Raw genomic sequence first — 10,652 nt, forward strand, 5'->3', positions numbered from 1 at the left:
AGAATGATGAGGGCAATGAATGTACAAATGCGCTTTACACAATTGATGTATGTATGGATTGTGATAAGAGTTGTATGAGCCCCTAATAAAGTGATTTTAAAAAACATGCTAATAAGAAGTACAAATTTGGGTTTTCACTACACAGAGGATATAATGTCTTCTATGAGACCTGCCCCACAAAATACGTCTATACTTATTGTAAATTTTTGCTCTTGTTTAAAGTTTAATGATACAATCATAGATTTCATAGGGACACAATGAGCATTTCAGGCCACACCTTAGATAATAACCAAATATATTAACATTTCCTTATTGTACTTATTGCACATTTTTGCTCTTGTTTAAAGTTTAATGATAAAATCATAGATTTCATAAGGACACAATGAACATTTCAGGCCACACCTTAAGATAATAAACAAATATATTAACATTTCCTTATTTCTTTTTTTTCCATTTCCTTATTTCTTATAGAGACCTAAAAACTTTAAAAAATATGTAAACCTTTTAAACATGATTATCAGAGGTAATACTAAATAAAGAAATAATGGGGGGAAAGAAAAAGAAAATAGAAGACACAAGAGTGAAAGGAGCAGAAGAAGTCACTAAGGGAAAATTACATAGAGGCTTCACAATATGATAAGGAAATAAAATAAAAAGGTAATCAATTTTTTCCACAAATTTTAGAGGCTCCCCTGACAGACCCTGGTGGCATTATGGGATATACTTTGGGGTGACAGATATGATGTCGATCCGCTCCAGTAAAGATTCACAGATTCTACCCCACCCTATAGGGTGCAAAAATTCTTAAGTGACAGGGTGGCGATGAGTTTGTTTTTTTCAGGAGGGATATACTAAAGGTAAAATGGAAGATATTAGAAATGCAACCAAACAAACACCAATCTAAACATCAGAGCAATTATTATAGCATTGGACATTTTGCAAAAATGGGTTGATTTTTATTATCCTAATTTTACATATACTGGAAAAGGAAAAATAATTCTTGAAGTAGGCAATTTGCAGGCATCCTCAAACTATGGCCCATGCGCCACATGCGGCCCGCCGAGGACATTTATCCCGCCCGCTGGGTGTTTTTTGCCCCGTTTGTTTTTTTCACTTCAAAATAAGATCTGTGCAGTGTGCATAGGAATTTGTATATAGTTTTTTTCAAACTATAGTCCAGCCCTCCAACGGGTCTGAGGGACAGTGAACTGGTCCCTGTTTAAAAAGTTTGAGGACCCCTGTAGGTGCACAAATTAATGTTTATGTCATTTCAGATAAAAGTTTTATTATTTGATCTGGACAGTTTATTCTCGAGTAAATGTGTGATTTTAATTTTGAATGTGTGCTTTATGCCCATAATTTTAAATGCTTATAATTTAACAGATCCATTTATTCATATTCTAAGAACTTATGTGAACAACATTACCACCATCAAATAAAAATTTAACCATACTCTAAAACATTATAAGGTGAATCATCCTCCTGCCTCAAAACTGCCAAACTTCCAAGATAAACCAAAGTATGTGATAAAATATTAGTTTATATCCAATGGGAAAAGAGCACCCATAATAAATATCATTAACATGAGTGACGATTCTGATTACAGGCACTAAGTTTCATGGAAAGCTAAGACAGTTAAAAACAAAAATCATGGAGAATTTAAAACTTGGGTTTGCATTGCTAATTTCACGGAAGAGCTAATTTCATTGCTAATTTTATAGACAGAGGTGTCAAGGGATTTTCCAAAGGTAATTCAGCTCATTAGTGGCAAAGCATGAACTAGAACTCACACCTCCTAATTTATAATATTGTGTTTTCTTTTTCCTACTTAAGCTGAAGTTAAAGAATTAGCTTTGAAGAAAAAGCTCAATCTTCAGTTGAAGAAGTAGAGCCATCATGATCTTGGGAGAACCTATGCAGATTAAGTGCTTTCTTGCTTGGTATCAGAGTCTCCATAAATTTGTATCCAAAGACTAGATTACAGGAATAGAAAAATTACAGTATTGATTTGCATCTTTCTGAAAGAAACAAATAGGATATTTTATGAAAGTGTCATGTTAAATGGAAAGCACCCATTGTACTTCTTTATAATGATCTAATGTATAAGATATACTTTAAAAAGTCTACTTATAGTTACAATTTTTATCTAAATCATATGTTTTTTGTAAACTGTACAGCTACCTATATGTTTTGTAAGCATTATATGTCTATGAATATCTTATCAATAGGTACATTATATGTGAAAAACATGAGCTTTAAATAGTTAATATTTTGCATTGATTATGAATAGCCATATAACACTATTAGCAAGCTTATGGTTAGTTTTATATTTCTATGAAGAATTTTAAATCACGATGCGAAGGGAATTCAGCGAATTAAATGAATTAGTCAAAGGTATTTGTGATACATAGAACAAATCATTTTGAAGATAGTAACAAAATTATTTTGCAGGGAAAATTTTCTATGAATTCATAGAACATAGACTACTTTTAGAAGAAAATACATTCATCTAAGATTTATAGAGCCCCTCAAGTAAAGCTGTTGATAAACATATATTGTATAAAGATGATAAAACAAACAAAACAACCCCGCCCCCCAACACACACACACACACAAAAACAAAACCAATACCTTCTAGAGAAACCCGGTGTCATTACCTGGACTCAGAGAAATCTTAACCTTACAATGTTCTTAAAAGACAAGTCAAATGATAATTTAGGATTTTCCTTTGCACTAAAATAGCAATTCTATATAAGGAAATAGTACTCAACATATGAACTTTTATTTCCTTATGACCATAGAAAAAAGGTGGAACCTAATTTGGGAACAAGAGTAATATGATTGTTTGATTGTAAATGTTATCAAGAGGTATTCTGTGAAGTAAAATATATATTAAGGAAGATTTAAATGAAATATATAATGATTTTCATCATAAAAAGAGATGCTTTTGTAAACCAAATAAGCATGAACTAGTTTGCCTGTTTTAGGTTTTCGTGCTGTCAAGCAAATATTACTTTTTATAAAAGAGACAGAAATAGATACTACTTACCTTATTATTCATAAATGCTTTGAGGCATTGGATAAGTTTATACTGGTTCTTCTTGTCAATGTGCTCTTGTCTAAATAGAAGGTTAAAAAATAAGGATTATTTTGTGTGCAGAACGTATCCTTTAGAGTATTTGTGTGTGTGTTTATTCTTACTGTTTCTTGTCCAGAAGCTTTTCCAGTTCATCCAATAAGAGTCCAAGACCTTCATGGCCAAAATTGTTAACCCAACTGAAAAATACAAAGATCATACACGTATAAGTAAATTTGCTTATTTAGAACCTTAAATATTTACAATAAAAGTGTACATTATAAATGTCATAATAATTTTTTCTACTCCCATTGCTTCAAAAATGGACTCCAGGAAGATGGCCTGAAGGTCTTTATCGCAATCACAAATTTCTCTTCATATTTCTGCGTACAAAATACTATACTGTTTCACCAACAACATATACAGCCAGGATTTTTAAACCAAATTTTCTTACCCAGTCTCCATCCCCAAAATGAATTACTCCGGGTAAGTAAATACCACCATACACTCTGAAGTGGTTTAACTGAAAATATTGGCATATTTTTTATCCATCTCTCTCACCTTTGCCTATTTATTGAGTGCCTCATGAGTACCAGGCATGTTTCAAGCGTTAGGGATAACAAAAGTAACACAATGATGTTCTTCTTCTTTTTTTTTAATGAAGTCCTTCTTTACCTTCATATCTGATCTTCTAAAAAGAGTGAAATATATGATATTTAAAAGAAAAAACCCAAAACCTAACACTTAAGAAATTCAGCACAACCAAGTGCTAGTTTAAAAACAAATCTTGGAAGATTGAATTGGTAGTGCCAGGAGGTTAATTTTTTATTGTTTTATTAAAAAATGATCCTTGAGAAAGTATTCCAATATTAGCCCTGGAGGTAATTAGGGCATTCCCAGTAATTGACGTCAGAGAAAAATGATTCCTGAGCAGGCAGCTAGCGTGTTTGGCATGTTTCATGAACTAGAAGGTGATCAATGTGATAGGTACTGAGTAAGCAGACTGGGGAGAGTAAGGATGAGGATGCTTTGTGTGTGCTAGAAGACTAGAGGACTTTCTAGAACGAATTCCAGTCAGTTGTGCACCCACTCAATTTTCGCCTGCTATGCTGACATTCTAGTTTACCGCAAAAACAACACAAAACGAAAACAACCCTGAAAACCAAACTAGCCAGAAAAGAGTCAATTCTGACTCTTAGCGACCCTATAAAGCAGAAGGGACTTGCTCCTATGGGTTTCTGAGGCTTGAAACCTTTCCTGAAGTAGCTACACTACCAGGGCTCTTAGTTGAGCTCTCCTAAACAAATGGCTCCCATTACCTCAATTCTGACTCATTGTTGACCTGCACCTCTTCTTCAATATGCCAAATTCCTCTCCAATGAGATCGCTGTGGCATCTTTCTTTTCTTTTATTTATCTCTACAAAATGCTCTATTAAGTTACACTGAACCACACACAAGTCAGCTGTCCAAAACTTTGTACTGGACAACCTAATAGATTTCAAATCCTTTCCCCTGACATTCTAAACTATCTTCACCAACCCTTCACAGCCTCAGGCCTTCTCACCACATGTTCCAATAAAACCAGACAAATTATCTTTCTCGAACCCTTCCCTGCAATTCCCTGCTTGGGCTCATTTATTTTTCCTTCATAGAAGGTAACCCCAATTCCACCTTTCCAAAGCCTTCCAGGCGTAAATAGACTTTCAACTCTTCCATGAATGTCCCCACATAAGTCCTACAACCAAATATGAGTTCTTTTATCTTTTGAATTCCCATGTATCTTTACTTATTTTCTTACACTTGACATTATGATTAATATCACGTCTTACCCACCTTTCCAGGTTATAACTTCTCTACCGACAGGTATAATATCTTTTTCATTTTCTTTTTCTCTCAGAGTTTAGCAGAGTAGTTGACTATATGAACATAGTCAACAATAAATGTATATTTGCTAAATTAAATTACATTTGCTTGAATGTGCAGTCAAGAAAATTAGCCACAACACTGGTAATAATAATGTGCATTTACTCAATGAGTCTCATATTGCTCCAAAACTTCAAAAATATAAATTAATATATCGCATACTCCTGTGAAGCAGGAGTATTGAAAATCTATATACAGCCGCATTTCTATTCCACAATTTTGATACCACTGACTTCATTTTTGCCAAAGATAAAACATCAGCAAAGCAAAGACTACTTTCTAAGAAGACATCAGATCATGGGGGGTGGGGGAGATGGGGTGGAACACCTCAAATGTTCAGAACCAATCACATTCATAAGGTAATGCAGAAACACATTTTAAACAAATTCAGCTTTAATTTCCATGTGGAGATGAGAAAATATCAACATGGCAATGTAATGATAATTGGAAGAAAAACTACTATTCAATTAAGGCATGTATATTCAATTAAAGCATGTAATCATCTGGGGCAATGAGCTATTTTCTCTAAAGCATCTCAATAATCAGTGGGGTGGTGGTAAAAGGATAAAAGGACATCACTTATTAAGAATCATATACTGTATTTAATCTACCACAGAGAAAAATAACCAGATATAAGTACAGCATGATCTACTTTACAGTACATTAATAGGAATTTGGAACAAATTTTTATATATGGACCTCAGCATTTTCTATGACATTTGGAAAGAAAATATTCTATGACTTCCTTGAATTTAGCACTGAAAACATTATTTTTAATATAGTAGTTGTTATATGCTTTGTAGTCTATTCTGACTCATAATGGCCCTGATGTACAACATACTGAAACACTGTCTGATCTTGCAACATCTGCACAATTGTTCTTATGTTTGAGTCTATTGTTGCAAGCACTGTGTCAATCCACCTTGTTGAAGAACTTATTCCTTTTTGCTGTGCCTCCTCTGTGCCAAGCATTACATCTTTCTCCAGGGACAGGTCTCTCTTGACAATATGTCCAAAGTACATAAGATGAAGTTTTCCTATCCTTGGCTTGAAGGAGCCTTCCGGCCATACATCTAAGAAATATTTATTTGTTCTTTTGTTAGGCCATGGCATTTTCAATTGCCATATAGACGCATGTGAAAGTTTGACATTGAAAAAAGAATTCTGATCTTGAATAAAGATCAATATTGAATAAAGAATCACAATGATCTACATATAATTCCCTCTCTGGGGGACAGACAACAGAAAAGTGGGTGAAGGGAGACATCAGACAGTGTAAGACATGAAAAATAATATTTTATAAATTATCAAGGGTTCAAGAGGGAGGGAGGGTGGAGGAGGGAGAGGAAAATATGAGAAGGTGATAGCAAGGGCTCAAGTAGAAAGAAACTGTTTTGAGAATGATGATGGCAACAAATGTACAAATGTGCTTAACACAATGGATGGATGTACGGATTGTGAGAAGAGTTGTACGAGCCCTCAATAAAATGATTTAAAAAAAGAATCCTGAAGACTAATTGGAGCATTTGAATTATGATACCATAGAAGAATATTGAAAGTTTCATGGACTGCTAAAGGAACATACAAATCTTGGTAGAGGGAAGACTTTAATGCAGTGGTTCCCAACATTCCTAATGCCATGACCCTTTAATACAGTTCCTCATGTTGTGGCGACCCCCCAACCATATTCGTTGCTACTTCATAACTGTAATTTGTTACTGTTATTAATCATAATGTAAGTATCTGATATGCAGGATATATTTTCATTGTTACACATTGAACATAATTAAAGCATAGTGATTAATCACAAAACAATATGTCATTATATATTGTGAAATATTTCTAATGACAAATAAGCATGGTGTAACATGGGTAAGTCTTCATGCCGGTTACCTGTATGTGGTCATATCTGCATGTGGGAGGACCTGCCTGGAGATGGATAGAGGAGCTATGTCTTGGTTCCTAAGACTATCGGAAAAATGTGTTTTCGGATGGTCTTAGGCGACCCCTGTGAAAGGGTCTTCTGACCTCCTAAGGGGTTGCAACCCACAGTTTGAGAACCACTGCTTCAATACAAGAGTGAGATTTATCACAAGAGTAAACATTGTCTGCATGTCCATTTATGTTAAATTGATCAATCATATTGTTCAAATTTTATTACTATTATTAATTTGGAATTAATATATGTTATATCACTCAATAGTTCAATCACATCCAAAATTGTACATTTGCTACCACAATCCATATCTAAATATTCCTTTTCTACACGAACTCCTTGACATCATCTCCCTCCAACATCACTGTACTCCCCTCCCCCCCGAATCCCTTATTCTACTTGGTATCTCTATAGGTTCATCAATCCAGGTTTTCATTTACCAAAAAGAAAAAAGAAAAACATATAACACAACTTAAAGAGGGTTACCCCCAATGACCTAACACCTCTGAGATACACCCCGATATGAACAAACAAACGCTAAACAAAACAGTACAAACCAAAAATACAGAAAATTTTCGGAAAACAGATCAGGTCCAGCATGCATCACAGGGAGGAACTGTTGACAAAGTTTTAACTGTTCGAGTTAAATTTATACCTTTGATCTTCTATATTCAACTCTCTAATGCTATCCATTTAGTAACCACTTTCCGTCTATCCCTCACTTGTGGAGAGAGGGAATTCACCAGAGGCCTATTTCTGATGTAGTTCCACAAATGGGTCTTGCGCTTCCACTGTCATCCATAGCCTTTTGAAAACCAGATTCTCACACTTTAGGCTCTGAAATGAATCCCTCCTATGACATCAGAATATATCAAAAGTTTTAAAGCTAAAATCACAAAGTTCTCTACTGAGTTCTAAAAAGTGGAAAAGACAACTGTCTCATGTGAAGGAAACTAATATCTGTCAAGTCATTTTTTCATGGCTGTTTGTGTGCTATATACCAAAGGCTAGTAGAAAAGGTTATAACTTTTGCACAATGGATTTTATTTTGACATAATGGTGTTCTATTCCCATGTGTAGTCTTATACTACAAACCAAATCACTGGACCATCAAATAAAATAGATGATAGCTTGGGTGAATTCAGAAACTTGGTAAAATTATAAGACATGAGAGAATTAATTTCAATGGGTAGAAAAGCTATTAATAATTACTGTCAATGGTAGTGTTTTTCTAAAACAGGAAAATATTTATTTTTAATACCAATATAGTGCCATTTTACCTAATCCTTAGTTGTATGAAAAGAAAATGAGACACTGGTGATTAAAACCATATGGAACTCAATTCAGGTAGTAAAATGCTTTGGACTTGTGAGTCTAAGAAAAACTTAGTATGTTATGAGATTTAAAGTTTAACTTATTCAACGATGTTAATTGAAACAAATTTTGATGGAAATAAATCCAATAAAATATATTAAAGCAAAAAATGTTATGAGGATGTATACATGCCACAACCGAATACTCATATTTTAACTCGGTTTTGTCAACATGATATTAAACACTAACTTTAAACACTTCGATATCACTAGAAACGTTTCACCATGGTAGACTAATAAATCAGCTACCTCTGACCAATTATAAAGATTCTATAACATGTAAAATTTCTACCCATGTGTATATATAACGTAAAACATGGTGTTCGCTAACACTTTTCTTTTGCTTGATTCACAAAAAGGTTGACTATGTCAATTTTCCAGCTATGGCTTTCATGGTTTTGACTTCAGGTGGAAATAGATTATATTCTCTTTTAAAATACTCCCCCACTTCATCGTTGCTACATCGCACCCTGTCTGGTTCGTGTCCTCCCTGAGACCGCTCTGCAAGGGGATCTCCAGTGGCCTACAAATGGGCTTTGAGTCTCCACTCTGCACTCCCCACCACATTAGCTATGGTAAGATTTTTTGTTCTGATGATTCCCGATACCTGATCCCTTCAACACCTTGTGTTCGCACAGGCTGGTGTGCTTCTTCCATGTGGGCTTTGTTGCTTCTGAGCTTGATGGCCGCTTGATTACCTTCAAGCCTTTAAGACCCCAGACACTATATCTTTTGATAGCCAGGCACCATCAGCTTTCTTCACCACATTTGCTTATGCACCCGCTTTATCTTCAGCAATCGTATCAGGGAGGTGAGCACACAATGATATGATATTTTGTTCTTGCATTGAATAGAAGAAAGTATTCTTGCATTGAGGGAGTACTTGAGAATACAACTTTCTTCAAGTTCCTAAATGCTTCCTCCGCCCCCCACTGTCATGATCTAAATTCTACTTTGCAAGTCTTGCTAGACCAGAGGGTGCACAGTGGTACAGATAGGAACAGGAAACACAGGGAATCCAGGGCGGATGATCCCTTCAAGACCAGTGTTGTGAGTGGCGATAATGGGAGCGTAGAGGGTGAGTGGGGTGGAAAGGGGAAACTGGTTACAAAGATCTACATGTGACCTCCTCCCTGGGGGACGGACAACAGAAAAGTGGGTGAAGGGAGACGTCGGACAGGACAAGATATGACAAAATAATAATTTATAAATTATCAAGGCTTCATGAGGGAGGGGGGATCGGGGAGGGAGGGGAAGAAAAGAGGACCTGATGCCAGGGGCTTAAGTGAAGAGGAAATGTTTTGAGAATGATGAGGGCAATGAATGTACAAATGCGTTTTACACAATTGATGTATGTGTGGATTGTGATGGGAGTTGTATGAGCCCCTAATGGAATGATTGGGAAAAAAAGAAAAGTCTTTTCAAAATAGAGAGAAAAAAAATACCTCCCCTCCCCCCCCAAAAGTCCTTCCATCTTTCTCTTTATACTTCACTACTCACTTGAGAGGGTTTTATCCAACTGTTTTTATTCTCTCCATCAGGTTTCATGGGAAAGATTCTGCTGTTTTGCCTTCCTCACACATTTTTAAGAGCTCCTTGCAAAGGAGAAAACTGTGTTTTGTCTAGTGGCTTTTACTATAAACAAGGAAGTTCCTTTTACATATTTCCAACAAACTATAAGTGCCTCACATACATACTAAAAGCTCTTGAGGGCAATATTTAAAGGAAAACATGCCCTCTGAGAGGAGAAAAGTTTCTTTAGCATTAAAATCAATTTTTTAAGCAAGCTAAATTACTTTGAATATACTCAAAGAAATGGCTTAAGACCAAAACTGATAAAATGCCCAGTAAGCCACACAGTAAAGAATATTTCCTTTTTTTCCTTTTTATTGACATATATTACCCATTTCAATATATCTCATCCTGTCCATACAGTTCTGATGTTCAGTCCCATCGGGTGGGGTTATGCAGTCCTTCAAGTCTCTCAACTTTCTCTCACGGAAGTGAGTTGCAGTAAGCCATTTGTAGTGCTTTCTAATTTAGCTGTTTATTTCTTGTGTTATATATTTATCTGTATATGATTTAACAGTTCATTTCTCGTTATATATCTAATTATCTTTATAAATAAATATATTAAACTATCAGCAATTTGGTTTTGTCTCTCTAGAGAACCCTGTCTAACACACTGTTCTTGAGATGTTCTAAAACATTGCTGAATATCATTCCACAAGGTAGAAGCAGTCCATTGACAGGGATCGGACAGTGGTTCAAACTGGACTCAGAAGAAACTTGCTAACAAACAAGTTAAAAAACAATCCAAAAATCCCACTCAAGATCTTCACC

General features: G+C 35.2%; 1 protein-coding gene across 2 annotated transcripts in view; it reads right to left on the reverse strand.

Moving 5' to 3' along the window:
• DIAPH2 (diaphanous related formin 2) overlaps window positions 1-10,652 on the reverse strand; it is a 982,643-nt gene that overhangs the window by 751,222 nt on the left and 220,769 nt on the right. For both annotated transcript variants that reach the window (XM_045290573.1, XM_045290572.1), the window contains 2 exons: window positions 3,202-3,276; window positions 3,050-3,119 (listed from right to left, as the gene is read on the reverse strand). In XM_045290573.1, the coding sequence (XP_045146508.1) occupies window positions 3,050-3,119; window positions 3,202-3,276 (145 nt within the window). The remainder of the gene's footprint in view (window positions 1-3,049; window positions 3,120-3,201; window positions 3,277-10,652) is intronic.

Source organism: Echinops telfairi, unplaced genomic scaffold, assembly GCF_000313985.2.
Source record: "Echinops telfairi isolate 266 unplaced genomic scaffold, ASM31398v2 ScPeMD7_44;HRSCAF=162, whole genome shotgun sequence".
NCBI lineage: Eukaryota > Metazoa > Chordata > Mammalia > Afrosoricida > Tenrecidae > Echinops > Echinops telfairi.